This window comes from Blennius ocellaris, assembly GCF_963422515.1.
Source record: "Blennius ocellaris genome assembly, chromosome: 1".
Taxonomy (NCBI): domain Eukaryota; kingdom Metazoa; phylum Chordata; class Actinopteri; order Blenniiformes; family Blenniidae; genus Blennius; species Blennius ocellaris.
In genome coordinates, this window is record NC_137650.1 from 3,008,821 (window position 1) to 3,033,078 (window position 24,258).

The window sequence follows — 24,258 nt, forward strand, 5'->3', positions numbered from 1 at the left end:
TTTCTGAATTAATAATTTTTTGTTAGCCTTTTAGCTGAATTGATCAATTCCTGGTAATTATTGTGTATTTATTGTTGACAATTCACTGGTTTAGAACAGTCTGTGCTTGAATCTCACACCTTCCCTATTATTTAAGATTGTAATAGGAATATTAACTAACTTAAATAACCTTTTGACAAACAAGACTGATATTTGGTATTAGCTATTTCCAGTTTAGCTGGTGGTGCCCCAATTTCATTATTATTTGCTAAATAATCAATTTATTCAAATGAATAATTTTTCATAAATAAATTATTTTTGATAATTTATTAACTTTTGAGTAATTACTCAATCACTCTAGGGGTTGTTAATGAGTAAATGACTGTTTACTTCCATTAATAATTTAAATTTTTCCTAAATTACTTCCAGTAATCTATTACTTGCAGTAATCTATTACTTACAGTAATTTTCAAAGCTAAAAACCAACCATAAATACCAACAACTGCTAGATTTGAACCCATCTTCATCTGTAAAGAACCTGGGCGTAACTTTTGACGCTGCGCTTAATTTTATTCGATACATCAAAAATGTCACAAAGATTTTTATCACTTGAAGAACATCACCAGACTCCGCCCACTTCTCTCTCAGGCAAACGTGGAGGCGCTAATGCTTTTATCTCCTGTCAGATTGACTATTGCAACGCCCTGCTTTCTGGTCTACCCAAGAAAACTTTATCGCCACTACAACTCTTACAAAACTCTGCTGCACGAGTGCTGACGAGGACCAGAGGGGGGGCCACATCATGCCTGTTTTAAAATCACTGCATTGGCTCCCCGTTCACTTCTCATTTTAAGATTCTTTTATTAGATTTTAAGTGTCTTAACATTTTTGCACCCTCTTATTTATCTGACCTGCTTTTACCATATTGCCCCTCGCGGGCCCTGAGGTCCTCCGGCGCCGGCCTTTTAATTGTCCCTCAAACGAGGACCAAGATCCCCGGGGAGGCTGGTTCAGCTCCTATGGCCCTGAGGCCGGGGAGCCTCAGGGCTGTAGAGTCCATTGAGGTTTTAAAAAAGGGTTAAAAACTCACCTTTTTAATATGTGTGTGTATTCGTATCTATTTTTATTAGGTTCTTAACTGAATCTTATATCTCCAGTGGTTCCTCTGAGGGGTCGCTACACCGGTGGTGGCCAGGTTCCCTGCTGGTGGGGGGGTCTCATGGGTTCCCCTGCCCGGGGCACCTGGCTGGTCCCCTATGTTTGTTGTGGGATGCGATGGTCTGCCCGGCCAGGGAGGACCTGTGGGGCGGCGCCCCCTGTGGTTGGACACTGTGCCACTCCCAGTGTCGACGGCCCCCAAATGTCACCCTTTCCTCAGTGCCCCCCCATGTCTTCGTACTACCAGGCGTGTGTGTGTATGTGTGTGTGTGTGTGTACATTTGTTTCTTAATACGCATCTATCTTTCCATTGTTTTCAAATCATGTCAAGCACTTTGTATTACATTGATTGTATAAAAAGTGCTACATAAATAAAGTTGATTGATTGATAAAAATTTTTATTAAACTTTAATTTTGTTTAATTATAAGCACAGTTTGTGTGTGTGTCATTGTGTATACTTAAAAAAGTAAAAAAAAACTTGGAAAAATAATATTGTCAATTCATATATTTGCTAAAAATAAATAAATGAATTAAATATTTTGGTCACAATTGTCCTCATTTCATATCACATTTTTAAATTTAAGGCCAGATTATCAACATTACAAGAAAAAACTATTGTCTCAAGAAGTTGAGATATACTTGAGAAAATCACAATTCATGCAGTATAAATACCATTAATGTCTGAGCCAGGTTCAGTGCAAACTTCTGAAATCAAGGAGAACTGCGGACTTGATCGTTGACCTTAAACTAGGAGAGATTGCTACTGAAAGGACTCCTTGGAGAGCAGGATCTGAATAATAATCAATAATAAAGTGTTTACATGGGTAGTATTTACGAGATGAGTCCTGAACCAGAGGCAGCGCCAGAATAATCCTGGCTGACAAGAACGAGCAAATTCTAAATCGTCTGAAATGCTCTTTTGACACGAAAGTCAGAAAGTCATTTGATGTGGAAATCAGTGTAGAAGAAGAGAAGAGATTCTCCTCATTCAAGCTGCTTGAACATCATGTTTAATGTCCAGTCAGGGAGATTTGGAGTCATCTGCTTCTGTTGCCTCGATGTGGTTCATCATGTCCAGAGTCAATAAAACATCTCGCCATGCTTCTGTCTGCTTATAAGCTCTATGGGAAATGCTGATTTATTTCTCCAGAAAGACTTTTCAATTGTCTAACGTGCCAATTGTTTCACTGTTGGATTGCGGCGTTCTGATCGTCTGGCTAATTGAGCCACAATTCAGATGAGGGCTGGACCCTGCCACACTACACTAATGTAACAACTCCAAACAGTAAATGTTTGTGACTATACGTGACTATTCTGTGTCCCAAGTTCAATTATATGATATAGTCTTGTTTTAGTTCATAAATCTGAATTTCCGATTACAGTGAATGGCTCTAATATTATAATCTAAACAAAAACATTAACATATGCATTGAAAAGATATTCAACTTTCTTGTTTAAAAACAAATTACCGGGAAAACAGGAAGTCAAAAAAATGTAAAGCCTTCCAGATGCACTAGTGACAGCCCAGACCTTTGGTGAAACACTTCCAACAACCTAATAAAATAGATTTTGAGTGTAAAGCAGCAATTTGTTTTGCTGGTGGAGAATGCAAAAAAAAAGAGCTGACAAATTGTATAATGACTAAAAATACCTCAAGAACACTATACATATATTTGTGTAGCTGTTAAAAAAAGAAAATGTCAGTCACATTATGAGGATTAAAATGGCCTCCTCACTCCGATACTTTCAGATGTTGCCTTAAAGAAGGAACTAAAACCTTTTCATATTCTTTGCTTCCAGCAAAGAATTGCAAGACATGTAGAGATTTCCACATTTGTGGTGAATGTCATCATTAAAAGATTCAGAAAACCAGGTCAAATCTCTTACTTGAGTGTTGGAATATTTGCATAAACGTACTGACCATCCATTCTGAGATGATGACGTCCACCTTCTCCACGGGGAGCTTGATGTCTTCTATCCGTCCTTTGATCAAAGTAATCTTGTCCTCCAGTTGGTTTGACCTTAACCAAGCAAACAACAATCAATGTTTAAAAAGACCAACATCCTAAATAATCAAAACAGAAAAATAGAAATTCAATATTGCCATCATATAGGAAAATTAAGTGACATTTTGGTAACAATCCTGTCGTATGTAAACAGTCATATTCTAGAATCCACTTCCTAAAGGTTCTCCAGCAGTACTAATCGTCTCCACACCTGGACCGACGCCCCAGAGATGAAGGAAGTGTGTCCTCTCTCTCCCTGGTTGTTCCAGGTTTTAAAAAGTGTGTTGCTCCAACCAGCCAATCAGAAATCAAACCCTATATAGTGTCATCGGGGGTTTAGCCAATCACAATCAAGGTAGGCTCCTCCCCTTTGACTCCTCCCACAATCAGGCAGCTCTGCTCTGGCACATGGCACCACGAGAGGAAGTACTTCCTCCTCTTCCCATAGATGGGCGTATGTGGGCGGAGCCAGTCCAGCTCACACAGACACAGCAGATTCTGAATGCAGCTCCGATGATCAATATTCTAATGGAGGAAAATCAAGGAGGAGCTGGATGTGAGGCAATAAACTTTGTTTGTGGACCAACAAGACCCATGTGGATGTGTTGGAAAGCTGGATAAAACTAGACCAGGGGTGTCCAGCCTTGGTCCTGGAGGGGCCCTGTCCTGCAGGGTTTAGCTCCTCCCACTTCAACACACCTGATGGCAATGAGGGGCTTGCTATTGGGCTTTTTCACAACCTTGGTGATGACATCATCGTTAGATTCAGGTCTGCTGAAGCAGGACGAGAACTAAAACATGCAGGACAGGGGCCCTCCAGGACTGGGTTTGGAGACCCCTGAATTAGACCCTTTAAGCCTTGTCAGGTTGGTATCGTGAAAACTTGGCCAAATGTAGATCTGGTAGACACAGAAAAATAACTGGCCTGTGTTGGGATCTCACAAGACCACAGAAAGTGTGTTCATTTCTAGGGAAAGACTATTTTCATGTCATGATACACAGTCATGACATATGAATTCTGACCCAGGAATGTGACTGGCCATCACACCCAGTGGGGGGGGGGGGGGGGGGCTTTTACCACAGCAGACTCATGCAAATCCTCCCCCACTCCCGGATGAACTCTGCCTTCAACCTCAGAGAGGTCAGACTGACCACACCGCAGGTGACAAGCCCGGGTCAGACAACCACAGCGAGAGCACATCTATTTGGAGAAAGGTTGAAATGGAAGGCGGTGTGCAGACCTGATGCCCCAGCAAGTCATTCCCAAAGTGTTCACGCAATTTCCAAACTTGTCAACATCTGCTGTAAGGCCATTCGTTGCTCCGGATATTTTCTGTTTCCCAGACACTCACAGCGGTGGAAAAAATGAGCAAACTGTTACTGTGTGTGTGTGTGTGTGTGTGTGTGAGGCTAAGGTTGGTTGGGACTGGAAGATCAGCAGTGCTGTTTAAGTGATTCTTCCTTTCAGTTTGGGTATCAATCTCTGTGAATATTCCATTATCATGACAGCTAATGTTACCGAGGACAGAACAATTACTCACAGTGGCCCAGAGTGCATTTCTGTAGCAGCGATCCTTATCTTGAACCGTCTCTCCCCTCAGCTGTTCCTCTGCTGCTGCTATCACCTTCTTCCAGAATCCAACCCCCCCCCATACACCAAGCATCCCTCACCCACAACCCCCCCCACACACCATGCATCCCTCACCCACAACCCCCCCCCCCCCCACACCACCCTTCACAAGAGGGAAACACTGTAATCTCATTATTGGGGTAATTTAGAGGACAATGTCAGGACTCTGGGGAGAGAGGCTGTGTGTGTGTGTGTGTGTGTGTGTGTGTGTGTGTGTGTGTGTGTGTGTGTGTGTGTGTGTGTGTGTGTGTGTGTGTGTGTGTGTGTGTGTGTGTGTGTGTGTGTGTGTGTGTGTGTGTGTGTGTGTGTGTGTGTGTGTGTGTTTGTGTGTGTGTGTGTGTGTGTGTGTGTGTGTCTCTCAGAAAGATGGGAAAGTAGGTTGTATTTTTATTCGTAAGAAAACAGTTTGTACTTCACAATAAAAAACAATTTGCCGTAAGCCTACTTATCTAAAAACAACATATCTGATGAAATGTTTTTATACATTTAAAACATGCAAATTTTATGTTCTTCTGCCACAAAACTACATTATCTCTCAAATGATGAACAGTTTTGTATGTATCCTCTTGCAGCTTGAACCTGAGCACACAGCACCAAATGCTTGTAATTTGACACCAGTCTATGGACTAGTCAATTAAGTCCTAACAATGAGTTCACAGCAATCTCATGGATGAGCTTTGTCCTTTGTCCTAAGTAATTTTAACTTGCACTTTATTTGGTTTTTAACACATTTTTATATATATATATAAAAAAAAAATGTAATCAATGAAGTATTGTTGAATTAAAGTGGAACAGACCGATTAACAAGATGTGCCCATTTAAAGTTTGGATTCAATTAATCGACAAAAACATCCTTTCCAGTATTTTTCCACTCAGAGTTTCATCAGATAATCCATCAATTCAAACCATCGCTTGCAAAGTATTTAGACAATATCCATTAGTCAACCGACTGTGAAGCAAGGAAGTTATATTGAGCTTTTCATTTAAACTTTGGCGACGGAGTGGAGACAGGAGATGGATGTTCCTGCCCAACCAACAGGAGCCACTTTAATTACAGTCCTGATATTAACACCAAGACAGAGTGACGGACACACGAAGGCCACGCGCATCCTACACACATGAAACCACAAGCCAAGAAAGCTGCAGATTGTTGTTTTTTTTAAAGAGGGATTGAGGGCAGAGGCACATGCGTGAGGGCGAACAAAAAAGAAAGAAATGGGTGGTGCAGTAAGAGAATTACATCTTTCTTCAGCTGAACCTTCGCCGCAGACTGCATGCCAACACACTCCAACAGCGAGTCAGTGGGCTGTAAAATTAAAACGTCCTCTTCCCTCAGCAAACCCTGTTGTTTTGCTTATACGACACCGTCTTACATAACGGTAATAATAGCCGTCATGATGGCCCCTAACTCAAAAATGCACTCCAGCAGCCGGGGTGTGAGCGCGGCTGCAGGGCCATGTGGCAGCGGAGGAGGTGTGGACAGCGGCAGGGAAGAGAAGCAGCAGCTGGAACACTGGAGACTCACAACACCTGAAATTGGACTGAGGCCGATATTGAAAAGGTGCCAACAGGGGGGGTTCAGCTACATGTTGGCGCCCGCAGGCGAGAAGAGGCGAGAGGTGAAGGACTCAGACCGTGGGAGTAAATTATGTGCATTATGGCCGCGCCACTGACAGCGGCTCTATTGAAGTCAACCAGCTGCAACAAATAAAAGGCAGCTGGAGGTCACGCGCCTCCACTGCGTCCAGAAGGAAGTGGACTCCTGTTCTTCCCTGCGCTCTCAGAGAGAAACCAAGAGGAAACGGAGGGGGAGTCACATGACCGACAGCGGACTGAGATCTGACCTGCATATATTACACTTTTGATTGAAACAAGTTTTAAAATGGCTTTCAATGTTTTTGAGTCGGAGACAAAACGACTCACCTGACGATGTCCATGGCTTGATAGATGATTTCTGACTGATCCACGGCGATGACCTTTCTGGCCCCGGCTCTGGCAGCAAACATGGACAGGATTCCAGTTCCACAGCCCACGTCGAGCACCACCTGCAGGATGGGGGGGGCCATAACGTGGAGCAGGCACCATGTCAGGGTTAGAAACAAAGCTCACAACTGTGCAAAATCTAAAATCATGCTGCTGAAGTTTTGACTTTCAGCATCTTAAGACAAAGATACACATACAACTCCTATTTCACCCCATTTCTGGGGTATCTCATCTATTATTATGATAATAAGGCCAGATCTTATCTGCAGGATGATAAATACTTCAAAATGGAAAAGCAAAAGAATCTGTTTCCCCCCAAAAAATGAAGAGTGGCGGTGCTGTTCTGCTCACACAGTAACTCTCACCTCTGTTAGGGGGGGAGCTATCTCTGTTAGGGGGGGGGTTATCTCTGTTAGGGGGGAGTTACCTCTGTTAGGGGGGAGTTATCTCTGTTAGGGGGGAGTTAGGGGGGAGTTACCTCTGTTAGGGGGGAGTTATCTCTGTTAGGGGGGGAGTTACCTGAGTTAGGGGGGAGTTACCTCTGTTAGGGGGGAGTTACCTCTGTTGGGGGGGAGTCACCTCTGCTGGGGGGGAGTTATCTCTGTTAGGGGGAGTCACCTCTGTTAGGGGGGAGTCACCTCTGTTAGGGGGGGATTTATCTCTGTTAGGGGGGGGGAGTCATCTCTGTTAGGGGGGGATTTATCTCTGTTAGGGGGGGGGGTTATCTCTGTTAGGGGGGAGTTACCTCTGTTAGGGGGGAGTCACCTCTGTTAGGGGGGAGTCACCTCTGTTAGGGGGGAGTTACCTCTGTTAGGGGGGAGTTAGGGGGGAGTTACCTCTGTTAGGGGGGAGTTATCTCTGTTAGGGGGGGAGTTACCTCTGTTAGGGGGGGAGTTAGGGGGGAGTTACCTCTGTTAGGGGGGAGTTATCTCTGTTAGGGGGGAGTTAGGGGGGAGTTACCTCTGTTAGGGGGGAGTTATCTCTGTTAGGGGGGGAGTTACCTGAGTTAGGGGGGAGTTACCTCTGTTAGGGGGGAGTTACCTCTGTTGGGGGGGAGTCACCTCTGCTGGGGGGGAGTTATCTCTGTTAGGGGGAGTCACCTCTGTTAGGGGGGAGTCACCTCTGTTAGGGGGGGATTTATCTCTGTTAGGGGGGGGAGTCATCTCTGTTAGGGGGGGATTTATCTCTGTTAGGGGGGGGGGTTATCTCTGTTAGGGGGGAGTTACCTCTGTTAGGGGGGAGTCACCTCTGTTAGGGGGGAGTCACCTCTGTTAGGGGGGAGTTATCTCTGTTAGGGGGGAGTTAGGGGGGAGTTACCTCTGTTAGGGGGGAGTTATCTCTGTTAGGGGGGGAGTTACCTCTGTTAGGGGGGGAGTTAGGGGGGAGTTACCTCTGTTAGGGGGGAGTTACCTCTGTTGGGGGGGAGTCACCTCTGCTGGGGGGGAGTTATCTCTGTTAGGGGGAGTCACCTCTGTTAGGGGGGAGTCACCTCTGTTAGGGGGGGATTTATCTCTGTTAGGGGGGGGAGTTATCTCTGTTAGGGGGGGATTTATCTCTGTTAGGGGGGGGGTTATCTCTGTTAGGGGGAGTCACCTCTGTTAGGGGGGAGTCACCTCTGTTAGGGGGGGAGATATCTCTGTTGGGGGGGAGTTACCTCTGTTAGGGGGGAGTTAGGGGGTAGTTATCTCTGTTAGGGGGGGAGTCACCTCTGTTAGGGGGGGGAGTTATCTCTGTTAGGGGGGAGTTATCTCTGTTAAGGGGGAGTTAGGGGGGAGTCACCTCTGTTAGGGGGGGAGTTATCTCTGTTAGGGGGGGAGTGATCTCTGTTAGGGGGAGTCACCTCTGTTAGGGGGGAGTTAGGGGGGAGTCACCTCTGTTAGGGGGGTTACCTTTGTTAGGGGGAGTTGGGGGGAGTCACCTCTGTTAGGGGGGGTTAGGGGGGGGTCACCTCTGTTGGGGGGAGTTGGGGGGGGAGTCACCTCTGTTGGGGGGAGTTGGGGGGGGAGTCACCTCTGTTAGGGGGGGTTAGGGGCCACACAGTGTTACAAGCCTCACCACCACCTGGACTCAATGTGGTCACACAGGAACACAACAAGGTGCCGTGAGAGAAAGTTACTTTACACAATCAAACCTTGTGCACAAACTGCTTCAAGCTCATTCAGCATCACTGCTGGGTTGAATCTGGAAGAAGGTACTAGGGAACATTCTCACATTGGGACATGTCTTCAATGTAAGTCACGAGACAGACTAAATGTGAAAAGTAAAGCAGAGGAGTGTTTTCTCTCATGGGGACCATTGTACTCGTCTTTAAACCTCTGTGTGCATTGTGAAACACAGTGGAAGGTTTTTCTCCAAGCAATTACAAATTCAAATACAATTCAAAAGCAAAGACATTTCCATTTGGAAGAACATTTTTTAAATGGTTCTTCACTATTGGTTTCATTATTTCCCTTTCAACTCATGTCACAGGTGTGAGACATGCATTTGTGGGATGTATATAAAACAGTTTGATTATTATACCCATTAAAAAAAAAACCTGCCAAATCTTCCATAGTGCCAAAAGAGTTTTTCATTGCCTTGATTACCTTCAGCTTGACGGGAGGGTCGAAGGGCCCCTCCGATCCTCTCAACACTTTATGGATCACAACTATGTTGGTCAACTAAAATGCTGGTTTCAGATAAGATGAGGTTCCTCAGCAGGCTCATGACGAGGAGGAGGTGCTAGATTGTTGTGTAAATCGTGTACCAAGTCTACAAAATCACCACACAATAGGGAAAACACTACAACAATCTATGTGTTTTGGTTGAGTCTGCTGGAAAAGTCGATAAAAAGAAAGAAAAAAACAGTTACTCAGTTCAAAAGTTCATCTTGCCAAAGAACTCATTACTTCATCAGTTGAATTTGTGATGTTTTGTGCCTTTGTAGGTAAATACAATATACAACTAAATTCTACTTTGTAGTGTTTTCTGTATTTTCTAGTGTTTTTTATTGATTAGTGCTTCTCTAGTTTGTGGTGTTATTTGGAGATGTTAGAGTGTTTTTTGTAGTGTTTTGTGTTTGCCATAGTTGTGGCTGTTTGTGGTTCTTCTAGTAAGAAATGAACAGATTATTGTCTTCAGACTTCAATCCACCATACAACAGCCGTGACATTAGCAAGAAGGAAACTAAAGAAAGATTTGATTTGCACAAATGCAAACTATTTAAAAAGGCTTTCAAATGTTGAAAGAGTTATTGCAAAATCACATTCAAACAAAGAATCTAGAAAACACACCAGGGCTGTACATCATTACTTAACCATGCATTAATGTTGTGGAATATTAAGATAATGACATTTTAAAACAACATTGTCTACTTTAGTGTTAAAACCTTTGTGCTTCCAAGTAACCTGCTCTTTCTCTTACTGCCAAATCACACAAAATAAATGTCACACGGTTGGCTGTGTTTTATGATTTTTCTATATTTCTATTGCACATGTTCATATCATAAACATGTTAAATACCCAAGATATCATTCAGCTGTCTGTGTGTGTACGGTACTGTTATTATCATCACCTATTTCAGTTGACGTAAGCAATCATCACAAGCACTACTGCTTCAAGCAATCTTGCATCGTATATATAACCTCTGGTGGTACATATAGAATCAGTTATACCCAATGATGGCGTTTGGCATTAAAGGTTCTTGAAATACTTCGGCAGCAAATAGATTAAACTGCTTCTTAATCCCCTTCTTCTGCAATGAGCTTTTTCACGCTTGTCATTGTTGTAAATTCTTATTCTGGCCCATTTCAAGCAGCCTGAGGTTAATTTGAATTTGTTCATCTTGGCCTCCAGCTGCTGCTAAACCACTGAGACGTGGCTGCAGTGACGGTACACGTCTATATGTACCACGGTGTCTATATGTACCACGGTGTCTGTATGTACCACGGTGTCTGTATGTACCACGGTGTCTGTATGTACCACGGTGTCTGTATGTACCACGGTGTCTGTATGTACCACGGTGTCTGTATGTACCACGGTGTCTATATGTACCACGGTGTCTATATGCACCACGGTGTCTATATGCACCACGGTGTCTGTATGTACCACGGTGTCTGTATGTACCACGGTGTCTGTATGTACCACGGTGTCTGTATGTACCACGGTGTCTGTATGTACCACGGTGTCTATATGTACCACGGTGTCTGAATGTACCACGGTGTCTGAATGTACCACGGTGTCTGAATGTACCACGGTGTCTATATGTACCACGGTGTCTATATGTACCACGGTGTCTATATGTACCACGGTGTCTGTATGTACCACGGTGTCTGTATGTACCACGGTGTCTGTGTATGTACCACGGTGTCTGTGTATGTACCACGGTGTCTGTGTATGTACCACGGTGTCTGTGTATGTACCACGGTGTCTGTATGTACCACGGTGCCTGTATGCACCACGGTGTCTGTATGCACCACGGTGTCTATATGTACCACGGTGTCTGTATGTACCACGGTGTCTGTATGTACCACGGTGTCTGTATGTACCACGGTGTCTGTATGTAGCACGGTGTCTGTATGTAGCACGGTGTCTGTATGTAGCACGGTGTCTGTATGTAGCACGGTGTCTATATGTACCACGGTGTCTGTATGTACCACGGTGTCTGTATGTACCACGGTGTCTGTATGTACCACGGTGTCTGTATGTACCACGGTGTCTATATGTACCACGGTGTCTATATGTACCACGGTGTCTGTCTGTACCACGGTGTCTATATGTACCACGGTGTCTGTATGTACCACGGTGTCTGTATGTACCACGGTGTCTGTATGTACCACGGTGTCTGTATGTACCACGGTGTCTGTATGTACCACGGTGTCTGTATGTACCACGGTGTCTGTATGTACCACGGTGTCTATATGTACCACAGTGTCTATATGTACCACGGTGTCTGTATGTACCACGGTGTCTATATGTACCACGGTGTCTGTATGTACCACGGTGTCTGTATGTACCACGGTGTCTGTATGTACCACGGTGTCTATATGTACCACAGTGTCTATATGTACCACGGCGTCTATATGTACCACGGTGTCTGTATGTACCACGGTGTCTGTATGTACCACGGTGTCTATAAGTACCACGGTGTCTATAAGTACCACGGTGTCTATAAGTACCACGGTGTCTATATGTACCACGGTGTCTATATGTACCACGGTGTCTATATGTACCACGGTGTCTGTATGTACCACGGTGTCTATAAGTACCACGGTGTCTATAAGTACCACGGTGTCTATAAGTACCACGGTGTCTATAAGTACCACGGTGTCTATATGTACCACGGTGTCTATATGTACCACGGTGTCTATAAGTACCACGGTGTCTATAAGTACCACGGTGTCTATAAGTACCACGGTGTCTATAAGTACCACGGTGTCTATAAGTACCACGGTGTCTATCTGGGCTTCTCTTTAAGGCCTGCCAGCGCCATGCTGTCTTCATGGGTTTCGAGGGTCTGCAGCACTGTTGACGCCTCACAACGCGGCTCCTCAGTCTTTTCTCCACCCGAGACCAGAACCTCCCGTTTCCTTCTGCGTGTGCAGGTTACTATAGGAGACCCTGCCCCCCACTCCCCCCCCCCCCCCCCCCCCCCCCCACAGGGATAATGAACGTTCCCATCAACACAACCTGCCTTCCTCCTCTACAGCCTCATCCCTGGACTGACCTGCAGCCGGCCATATAATGGATGGTCATGATACAGACCACCACTTCCTGCAACTACAGGGAATGGAAAAGAGAGGCGGGGGTGGGGGGTGGGGGTGGGGGGTGGGGGTGGGTTATGGGCACGTCTGTAGATTGCATGTGTCTGTTATCAGAACTCTTCAGTTGACACGTTACGCAGTAATAAAGCCACACCGTGTTTGAAATCAGGGACAATCACTGGTGTTAATGTCTTTTGTGGGAAATGCACAGACTCATTTCTTTGAACAGGCTTTGCTGGACACAATAGAAGCTGATCTGCAACGTGGTTATACCATCGCGTGCATGAGACTGGCTCACCTTGTCTTTGAACACTTCGGGGTTCTGGTACATGAAGTCACGGTAACTCTCTGTACGCACCTTATCCTGGGAAGAACACACACACACACACACACACACACACACACACACACACACACACACACACACACACACACACACACACACACACACACACACACACACACACACACACACACACACACACACACACACACACACACACACACACACACACACACACACACACAAATAAAGAGAACATTTAAATGACTGACAATATTGCTCTGGTCCCACTTACAAAAGTCAAGAATAAGCAGGCGTGAAATACATTATTTCCAAGCAACTCTCTGAATGAACACAAGTGGAAGGGGAGTTTTCTGCGGGGAGTCCGGTCAGCGCTTACTAATTGCCCTGCCACTCAAAACGGCCCCCCAGACCCCTCACCTCTCGAGGGGGGGGGGCGACAGAATCGATTAACATTACAGGAATATGCTTTTGTGCAAGATGTACTGGGAGTAAAGAAGAATTTGGACGTTTGCATGAGGAAGACGATCACAAAGAAAAGTGTTTTAAAATGACCAAAATTTATCGTTTCGGTTTCTGCAGCCGGACAACTTCTGCCAACACAGCATTGTGCTCAGTTCAAACTACACAAGGTGATTCACATGTGCATATCTCTGGATGGATAGTGAATACATTGTACGCTGTTTAGATGTGTTTCAAACTGAAATTTCAAAACTGAATGTTTCAAATTACTTCAGTTTCAAAGACAGATTCCAAGCGGACAGATGGATGAATTTGCTCAGGTGAACGTCCCACTGTCTCCTCACAGCAGTGGACGTCCCACTGTCTCCTCACAGCAGTGGACGTCCCACTGTCTCCTCACAGCAGTGGATGTCCCACTGTCTCCTCACTGCTCTCACAGCAGTGGACGTCCCACTGTCTCCTCACTGCTCTCACAGCAGTGGACGTCCCACTGTCTCCTCACAGCAGTGGATGTCCCACTGTCTCCTCACTGCTCTCACAGCAGTGAACGTCCCACTGTCTCCTCACAGCAGTGGACATCCCACTGTCTCCTCACTGCTCTCACAGCAGTGGACGTCCACTGTCTCCTCACAGCAGTGGACGTCCCACTGTCTCCTCACTGCTCTCACAGCAGTGGACATCCACTGTCTCCTCACAGCAGTGGACGTCCCACTGTCTCCTCACAGCAGTGGACATCCACTGTCTCCTCACAGCAGTGGACGTCCCACTGTCTCCTCACAGCAGTGAATTCTCACTTCAGGTCCACACTTGAAGGCCATTCAGAGAGGAGGTTCCACGTGGTCCCTGTAGGAGTGGGGTCGTCTCCACTTCCCTCGCAGCCTAAAATCCTGCATGTGAGATAAATGAATGAGTGAAGTTGCCGTTGGGTGTGAATGTGAGCGTCGCTGCCTGCCCGTCCGCCTTCGCCCTGCGATGGCCTGATGACCTCTGCTGCCTTTCCTCACTGGGATTGGCTGCAGCTGCGGCGACCCCGACATGGATACATGGGTACAGAAGATGGACGGATGAATTTGCTCGGTGAAGCAAGGCGAGCCAGATTGTCTTTAGAATAACCCTCCCCTCTGTAATGTCACGCTGAGCGCTCAGGACCGCTTCCTCTCGTCCAGCTAATAGTGTCGTGTCACAAACTAAAACCTCAAGACACTTTTGACGAGCCTGGAAACAACTAAACTGTCCACGACGTCCTGACGCATCACAGGTGATGCACTTTGAATCGACCCACCACATCCTACCGCAAAGCCGGCGTCACGAGTCGGCGTCCACTCCGGGGCTTGTGGGGAGTTTGCAGCGTGACGCACGCGCACACTGACGCAAAACTTAACGGCGCTCAGCACCAATCAGCACGGCAGCACTGAGGTCTCCAAGCACTGCGGAAAGTGGAACTGTAAGGGTGGAGCGAGAGCTGAACCCCCGTCCCAAACGCCCTCCCTCCCTCCAGTCCCTCCCTCCCTCCCTCCATCCTCCCCCCCCCCCGGGCTTGCTGACACTTTTTATTTTGGTTTCAGCGTTTAAGGAGTGTAAAAACTCATTTCCACGACTGGAGAGCGCACCATGTAGTGGCAAGTGCAGTGTTTCACACGAGAGCCCCACGTTTATTGCTGATTTGTCACTTTTGAGAAAAGATCTTCTCCTCAGCATCAATGTGTGCATGAAGATGATCATTTTCATTTACATGCTACATCGGAAATCTTTCAGCCACGATGCATACTGATGAACACACCTCCATTTCTTGGATGCTTCAGCTGTGTGTGTGTGTGTGTGTGTGTGTGTGCGTGCATACGACTCAGACCTTCAGCATCTCCTCATGTATGCTGTAATGACCATATGAGCTGAAGTAGGCCTCGTCCTCATCCTCCTGGAGTTCGGCGACGGCGCCCAGTTTACCCGCTTTACTGGTTTCTGCGTTCAAGACCAGACCTTGAGCCAGGAGCCTGAAAGAACAGCAAGTAGAGCCGCATTTAACTTCTCATATTAGAGCGTGGGGACGGACGCAGCCAGCAGAAAGCACAAAGCACACAGCCTTCACGCAGGACGAAGCAGTAAATGAAGGAGACGGGAGACATTCATCTTTCTAACTCTCCTCCCCCCTCCCCCCCCACCAACCTCAGTGTTTCAGTAATTTTCCCTTATTGCCCCCCCCCCATCACTTTAACCTCCATGCTGCAGTGGAATTTTCCCTTCCCTTTATATCGTCCCCCTTCCTCCAAACTTCTCTCACAAGCACTCTAGTTGACGTGTCTGCAATATCGAGCTCACTGTGTCCCCCTGCTGGCCTCAAGGAGGTACTGCAGCAACGCCACAACACTGTCAGCTTGACTACAAACACTACTTTGATCCTAACAAAGTGTACAATACAGAAAGATGATTCACTTCAGTTTGTGCAGGTCATCCATGGCTCTGGCCAGCGCCTCCTCTGAACCTCGAGCTCTCTCCTCAGCAGCCTGAGCCCGTCGCTGCAGTGCATCATGGGACTCCGGCCCAGACGGCCAGCACGACGCATCACCGCCGCAAAGCTCATCTGGGTCTGACCAACACACAGAGAGAAGCACTCACACATGCAATCATTCAAAGTTTATCTTGCAGGATCACATTCACTCTTTTTCACCCTGGTCATTGTGTTTGAGGTACAAATGCAGATACTTTCTAGATTTGTTCTAATCTGGTGCTAGAAGAGCCCTCGATTTACACCCGCCTAACAAGTTATACTGCTATACTTCATAGCAGTTACTGTCTCTGATGTGTTATACATTATTAGTATACATGTACACACACGAGATCAGTCACAACAGGAACAGATCTCATGTTGGGACGTCTGCAGCTTCGTACATCTGAACAGGTAGTCCGTCACTGTTCAGTGCTTGTTCATGTCTCAGTCCACTGCCTGAACAAAAAGGCTCTTTATGTTCAAGGTTCAAGGTGTTTTAGTTGTCATCTCACCAGTAAAAGCCAGGTTTCACAGTGTAATGAAATTCTTACTTTGCCGTCTACCCTGGTGCCGACATACATAAATAAAGTATATACACAAGAAAATTTAATAAAATAAAATAAAATAACGGAGCAGTGCAGAAACAGTGCAAAATATTAGTCAGAATTCAGAAGCAGAAGTCTGATGGCAACGGGGAAGAAAGAATTTTTGAGTCCATTTGTTTTGCATTTCAAGCTTCTGTACCTCCGGCCTGAGGGCAGAAGGTGAACAGTCTGTGTTGTGGATGGGGGGGGGGGGTCTATGTTGCATCAATGTTGAGAAAAAATAAAGAACAAAAAAACCCAACCTTTAAAAAAGACTTCTATTTCCAGAAAAACACCCATTTCTAGTTTAAATGCACAAGGACAAATGGTGCTAGATCTGCTGTAGTGCACAAGGATTTTACAGACGTCCAGAAACGGCGGTGAAAACAAATGCTGAAGGGGCAGAAAGGGGGAGAAGAACAAAGAGTGGAGAGCAGGGGTATTAAAATCCAGGCCTCCAGGGCCGGGGGTCTGCAGGTTTCTCCCAGTAGCAAGACACCTGAATGCAATAAGGGGTTGATGATGATGATGAGGTGCAGCGTGGACACACCTAAACCGTGCAGGACGCCGGCCCTCCGAGTCCAGAATGGAAGACCCTGGTGGAGAGCCTGCCATCAAGCATGGGCAAATAGAAAACACTGCAGCCGGAGTCGTACTACAAAACATGGGATTCCACTCTGACAGTACAGGGCGGCCACTTCAACAACGACATGGGTCATCCTGCAGACGCTGACTCCTGGGGTGCATCCCAATAGTCCCTGTCTCCTTGCCTATCCACCTTTCCTCAACCCTGTGGAGGATGTCACAGGGTCAAGGGAAGGTGTTAGGAGGCTTCCTGAAGGAGTTAAGGGAAGGTGTTAGGAGGCTTCCTGAAGGAGTTCAGGGAAGGTGTTAGGAGGCTTCCTGAAGGAGTTAAGGGAAGGTGTTAGGAGGCTTCCAAAAGGAGTTAAGGAAAGGTGTTAGGACGCTTCCTAAAGGAGTTAAGGGAAGGTGTTAGGAGGCTTCCTAAAGGAGTTAAGGGAAGGTGTTAGGAGGCTTCCTGAAGGAGTTAAGGGAAGGTGTTAGGAGGCTTCCAAAAGGAGTTAAGGGAAGGTGTTAGGAGGCTTCCTAAAGGAGTTAAGGGAAGGTGTTAGGAGGCTTCCTGAAGGAGTTAAGGGAAGGTGTTAGGAGGCTTCCAAAAGGAGTTAAGGAAAGGTGTTAGGACGCTTCCTAAAGGAGTTAAGGGAAGGTGTTAGGAGGCTTCCTAAAGGAGTTAAGGGAAGGTGTTAGGAGGCTTCCTAAAGGAGTTAAGGGAAGGTGTTAGGAGGCTTCCAAAAGGAGTTAAGGGAAGGTGTTAGGAGGCTTCCTGAAGGAGTTAAGGGAAGGTGTTAGGAGGCTTCCTAAAGGAGTTAAGGGAAGGTGTTAGGAGGCTTCCAAAAGGAGTTAAGGAAAGGTGTTAGGACGCTTCCTAAAGGAGTTAAGGGAAGGTGTTAGGAGGCTTCCAAAAGGAGTTAAGGAAAGGTGTTAGGAGACATCCTAAAGGAGTTAAGGAAAGGTGTTAGGAGGCTTCCTGAAGGAGTTAAGGGAAGGTGCTAGGAGGCTTCCTAAAGGAGTTAAGGGAAGGTGTTAGGAGGCTTCCTAAAGGAGTTAAGGGAAGGTGTTAGGAGGCTTCCTAAAGGAGCTAAGGGAAGGTGTTAGGAGGCTTCCTAAAGGAGTTAAGGAAAGGTGTTAGGAGGCTTCCTAAAGGAGTTAAGGAGAGGTGTTAGGAGGCTTCCTAAAGGAGTTAAGGAGAGGTGTTAGGAGGCTTCCTAAAGGAGTTAAGGAGAGGTGTTAGGAGGCTTCCTAAAGGAGTTAAGGAGAGGTGTTAGGAAGCACACGTTCTTTATTTCCAGTCGTCACGGGCCGCAGCCCTGCATGCTTTTCATGTCGCCCTGCTTCAACACGGCTGATTGATCCTTTGCTAAAGGAAGCATCAGTGTTTCCTAGGCTAAAGGAGGTTCATAGGAAAGGAGACAGGCGGGACTAGTAGGAGACAGGCGGGACTAGTAGGAGACAGGAGGGACTATTAAGAGACAGGAGGGACTATTAAGAGACAGGAGGGACTATTAAGAGACAGGAGGGACTAGTTGGAGACAGGAGGGACTAGTTGGAGACAGGAGGGACTAGTTGGAGACAGGAGGGACTATTAAGAGGCAGGAGGGACTATTAAGAGACAGGAGGGTATAGTAGGAGACAGGAGGGACTAGTAGGAGACAGTAGGAGACAGGAGGGACTAGTAGGAGACAGGAGGGACTAGTAGGAGACAGTAGGAGACAGGAGGGACTAGTAGGAGACAGTAGGAGACAGGAGGGACTAGTAGGAGACAGGAGGGACTAGTAAGAGACAGGAGGGACTAGTAAGAGACAGGAGGGACTATTAAGAGACAGGAGGGACTAGTAGGAGACAGGAGGGACTAGTAGGAGACAGGAGGGACTATTAAGAGACAGGAGGGACTATTAAGAGACAGGAGGGACTAGTAGGAGACAGTAGGAGACAGGAGGGACTAGTAGGAGACAGGAGGGACTAGTAGGAGACAGGAGGGACTAGTAGGAGACAGGAGGGACTAGTAAGAGACAGGAGGGACTAGTAAGAGACAGGAGGGACTATTAAGAGACAGGAGGGACTAGTAGGAGACAGTAGGAGACAGGAGGGACTAGTAGGAGACAGGAGGGACTAGTAAGAGACAGGAGGGACTATTAAGAGACAGGAGGGACTAGTAGGAGACAGGAGGGACTAGTAGGAGACAGTAGGAGACAGGAGGGACTAGTAGGAGACAGGAGGGACTAGTAGGAGACAGTAGGAGACAGGAGGGACTAGTAGGAGACAGGAGGGACTAGTAGGAGAAAGGAGGGACTAGTAGGAGACAGTAGGAGACAGGAGGGACTAGTAGGAGACAGTAGGGACTAGTAGGAGACAGTAGGAGACAGGAGGGACTAGTAGGAGACAGTAGGAGACAGGAGGGACTAGTAGGAGACAGTAGGAGACAGGAGGGACTAGTAGGAGACAGTAGGAGACAGGAGGGACTAGTAGGAGACAGGAGGGACTAGTAGGAGACAGGAGGGACTAGTAGGAGACAGTAGGAGACAGGAGGGACTAGTAGGAGACAGTAGGAGACAGGAGGGACTAGTAGGAGACAGGAGGGACTATTGGGACACAGCCATAGTGTTATGGTCGTCTTTCATGTCTCACTGTCCTGATCAAAGGCTCCGTGGTTTGGTGTCCAGACGTACCAGTCTGCAGCAGCAGGTCGTCCTGCAGGACGGGCCTCAGGAAGACGTCAGTGTCCCAGGGCAGAGGAGCGTCTGGCAGCGCCGTCAGGCTGGAGGCGGTACATTTCTACACAACGCAATGACATCAACACGGTACATTAGGAAGTCTTTGGCAAATCCAGGAGGTGTTTCTCATCATATCTGGAATAAATATAGATTAGCACTTGATTCATCAATAAGTTATCAAATATATCTAAATACTTTGCAGCTTTTTTAGTTAACAAAATGACTAGATCACATCTTTGCACTGCTGATTTGAAGAAGGCGATTAATGTCTTCACACCTTTGAAAATAAATGATTGAAATGCCCATTACTCTGGTCTCAGTCACTGTTCACACTCCAGTGTCAAATGAAATGTGTCTTTAAAAGAAAAGGACACTTACCGTGGCCCGTATGAAGTTGATCATCTTTATGTAGCCGTAGTCATCTAAACCTGCCGAGGAGAAGGGCGAGTCCTTTCAACAGACTGGAGCAGACTTGAGGTGATTCCCTCCAGAGTCAATCCATGTCCACTTACTGTGTCTTCTTATAACGTCTACAAGGTTGATGTGGTGTTCAGCTGTGCAGTGCTGCAGGGCGGCGGCCACACAGCTCAGCAGCCTAACACAGGGACACATCACAGCCATTGACCACGTTTGCGAGGCCTTAAAACGTGAAGGAATTAAGTAAAGCTGCTGCTTAGAAGTTTTGGGGGGTTACGCTCTTGAAAATTCGCTGAATCATAACAAACAGTAAAACAAACAGACGTCAAATTAAACTTGGAATGACGCCAAATGTATGAAACAACAAGAAGGCCGTTGCTCGGCTAATCCCCCGCCGGAGGGCTTTATATTTTCTCACAAAGCAGCTCTAAGGCAGCACACTTGGTACACTAGAGGGTGTTCCATGGGTCCTAGTAGATCATTATGTAGAATCTGAAAGGTCTTCTTCATAAGCTATGTCAAAATATGTCTCCAGAGCCCAAAAGGTGTTTTTATGCACTTAGTGACCCTGTGACCTGATATGCAAATGAGGTCATGGTCACCATGGTGCCCCTTCTCCCCAGGTGGAGTGTCCATGTGTGAAGTTTGGTGACTGTGGGCCCAGGAACTGCTGAGAAATGAGGAGAAATGTTTATATGAAAATACATGTATTGTGCAACCATGACGAGCAAACTTCAGACCCTACCAATCTTCAAGGTCAAGGTCAGGTCACTTGGTGTACTGGAGGTTATCCCTGGAGTGTGTATCATGTGTGTATAAAATTTCAGAGCCCTAGCTCAAAAACCTAGGCCTCCAGAGCCCAAAATGTGTTTTTAAGCACTTCGTGACCCTGTGACCTACTTAATATGCAAATTAGGTCAAGGTCACCATAGTATCCCTCCCCCCTCTGAGATGTATCCACATGTGAAGTTTGGTCACTGTGGGCCCAGGGGTTGCCGAGATATAGGTAGAAACGTTCGAACGGACGGACAGAGACTGTTTCAAGATCCCCCTTCGGGGCCTATCAGCCACGGCGGGGGATAATTACTACATTTCTCGAGGTTGGATTTAAGATCGGGACACAAACACACAAAGTTTGTTGAAGTGCACAATAAAGCTGTGAGAAAAGCCTGACTAATATCAAGCAAAGGCCAAACTGAGAGGAATTTCTACCAATGAGTGGGACAGCAAGTGGAAGTGAGGTCAGAACCAGTTCACACTGCAGGTATTAACGCTCAATTCACATTCTTTAATTAATACACAAACCGCCTCCACCTTCAGCTGACGCGACGCCATAGCTTATCTACGGGGATCACAATAGATTGTGTATCATGAATTAAATTCCTGAGGCGTCACTCACTATTACAAACAGAAGCTTTATTGATGAGGTCACCACAGGAGCTCTCACCCATGTCCTCCTGCCCGCCAATATAAGACAAGGTGCTTAACCACTTTGAGCCTTATTGCTTTCAAAGACCCTGGGGAAAGTCTGGATGAGCCTCATATCGTGGAGATCTTCCACTCAGGTTACATAACGCATAAAGAAGTGTTTTTAAAGAGAATCCTGTACCGGGGACACGGTGATTATTGTCCTGCTTGATGAGCCTCAGTTACTGTGGACCACAACGTTTTATCTTTGGTCTACAGCTTCTCGTGGGCATTTGTGGTTCTGCTCTGGACGGGTCAAGGTTCCATCGGTCAGATAGTAAAGGTTCTAAGGTCCAGAAACATTTCTGATTGGGAGCTCCACAGGTCTCAGCTGCTCCTCGTCCCACTGAAACAAAGTGGAAGCTCAGAGGGGACACACCATTTTCAATTGCTGCCCTTCAAATGTGGAATCATCTGCTTTTATACATCTTCTTTGTTCACTTTAAAAAAAAACATTTTAAAACCTACTTTTACTCTCTTTCAACCCAGCATAAGCATTTTATTTGTTTATATTTTTACTGTTGTTTTAGTTGTATTTTATGGATTTATTTCTAATTGTGTTGTATGTTTAATACTCAATCATGGTCGTGTGAAAGTGCTGTATAAAAAAACGATGGTACTGTTCATTTTGAGATTTCTAAAAATGTGAACTTAAAAGACTGGCACTTGTTGCAATTAACCTATATTTTATTGATCTGCGTACCAGAGAAAAGTGGAAACCAGAGTCTCATACAAGAATAAGACGTAACAAAAGCAACCCTCGAGTCCTGGGAGAATGACCATGTGATGATATATAAGTGAGAGAAACGGTGTGGAGAGTTTTCACCTGTCACAGAACAGACAGGGGACCGACTGCCGGTCCTCGTCCTCCTCCAGCCACTGCTCTTCATCATCCAGCTCATCGTCATCGCCATCAGAAAGCTCGGGCGCGTCATCAACTGCTCGATCTCCGCATGCATAAATAAAAAACAAAACAAAACAAAAACAAAAACAATTGAACGCACGAGCCGCAGCGTTTTACCTTTAAATTGCAAACATTTACCAACGACATCGACATTATAAATGATAAGAGCGGTAGAATGCTGCGAACGCATCGTGCAGCATGAATACGACAAACAGCGTTCAACCAAACATCTAGTAATTATTGTACGACGCCGGTTTTTAAGGTTTTGCGGGAATATTTACCACATTCACGTGGGTCTATGCGCTCTGCCATGTTGTCGCCTGAGTTTCACTGAACTTCCTGCTGACGTCCGGTGACGCGGTGATGGGCGGGGCTTAGTGTGAGGACGCAATGACACAGAATCACCACGACGTGGCGCCAAACATTAATTTATGAGAAGCTGGTGGGACCGCGTGAAAAGAGGGAGGACAGAACAAAACATACTTTAAACTAGTATTAATCCCTGAGGGTTGCCCCACCCAAAATATAATAATAATAATAATAATAATAATAATAATAATAATAATAATAATAATAATAATAATAATAATAGTAATAATAATAATAATAGTAATAATAATAATAATAGTAATAATAATAATAATAATAATAATAATAATCAAACAACAAAGAATAAAAATTAAATACATAGATATTAATATGTACAATGTATTAACTTTCAGATTAAATTATTACAATTCCCTTTGCTCTGGTATCAGTAACCATAATATACAAAGACTGCAGGCCATCTAATATGCTTTTGTCGGGCTTTTAAATCAAAGAAACTAATCGAACCTGTCATTGCCACTGACTGACCTCGTGACTAGAATTTATTTGAAGATTTCATTACTTGCTTTTAAATCCAAAAACGGTCTGGCTCCTTCCAAGATGTTTAAACTCCAAACAAACCTGTTTACTGAGATCCACAAGTAGTTGTGTTTTAATCGTGCTAAAATCAAAAATCGTAACCATTTTGACTCTGTGTTCATTTAAATCTATAAAACTCACTTCTGTGTTATATTGTAGTATGTGGTTCATAGGATTTTTGATTACATGTGTCCATTGTTTAAAATACTTTTCTTAAAAGTACTTTGTAACCATGGTTTGCATGGAGAATGTCAGTCAAAACAACTCACAGGGCAGAGTTGAGGACAAAAACATACAAAGTTGCAAGATGTGGTAAATATAGAGGGTTTCTTCAGTTACTGTGTTGTAAATTACAAATGTGCACTGCTGCTGCTTTTGTTCAGTTATTCAGAGTCAAACTTTTGAGGGTCAAATGAAAACACATCATTTGTGGAAAATATGTATTGTTTGATGTCTCCTAGTTAAATTTAAATAGGCTATTAGTTTTATTGAAAATTACACCAAAAATGTTGTTTTTTAAGAAAGTCTTGGATTCACCTCTTCCATTTCTTCTGGTAGAAAAGGAACTTAAACGTGCTATAAGAAGTCAGCAAGCACCCACACTGTAATATTAAACATTCACTACTGAGATGGATCAAATCACATTATGTCAGACGCATTTAAACAGAGTTCTGGCGAGCAGTTTATACCGTGCTAAGTGTATTTGGCACAACAGCACAATGTGTGTAACCGTATTTAACAACAAAAGGGAGCTGCTGAGTCCAAGTTGGTACAAAGTAAACCTCTTAAATCCACTGCTCAAAGAAAAGAAGGGAACATGAAAATAACACATCAATGAAATATTGCAGTTGAAAGCCTTTATTCAATATTTAGTAGAGTCTTGAGAACAAAATAACCTAAAAATGATTCATGTGAATCAAAATGATTATCCCATGGAGG

General features: G+C 45.4%; 1 protein-coding gene across 1 annotated transcript in view; it reads right to left on the reverse strand.

The window, feature by feature from the left end:
• The window catches only part of prmt3 (protein arginine methyltransferase 3), a 104,936-nt gene extending 82,210 nt beyond the window's left edge, over positions 1-22,726 (reverse strand). The window contains exons 1-10 of the mRNA XM_080499901.1: positions 22,695-22,726; positions 22,336-22,456; positions 20,138-20,220; positions 20,004-20,053; positions 19,581-19,686; positions 15,694-15,847; positions 15,113-15,254; positions 12,796-12,861; positions 6,698-6,819; positions 3,060-3,159 (exon numbers count right to left, since the gene is read on the reverse strand). Of these exons, the coding sequence (XP_080356027.1) occupies positions 3,060-3,159; positions 6,698-6,819; positions 12,796-12,861; positions 15,113-15,254; positions 15,694-15,847; positions 19,581-19,686; positions 20,004-20,053; positions 20,138-20,220; positions 22,336-22,456; positions 22,695-22,725 (975 nt within the window). The 5' untranslated portion in view covers position 22,726. The remainder of the gene's footprint in view (positions 1-3,059; positions 3,160-6,697; positions 6,820-12,795; positions 12,862-15,112; positions 15,255-15,693; positions 15,848-19,580; positions 19,687-20,003; positions 20,054-20,137; positions 20,221-22,335; positions 22,457-22,694) is intronic.
• Between the last annotated feature and the right edge of the window lie 1,532 nt (positions 22,727-24,258).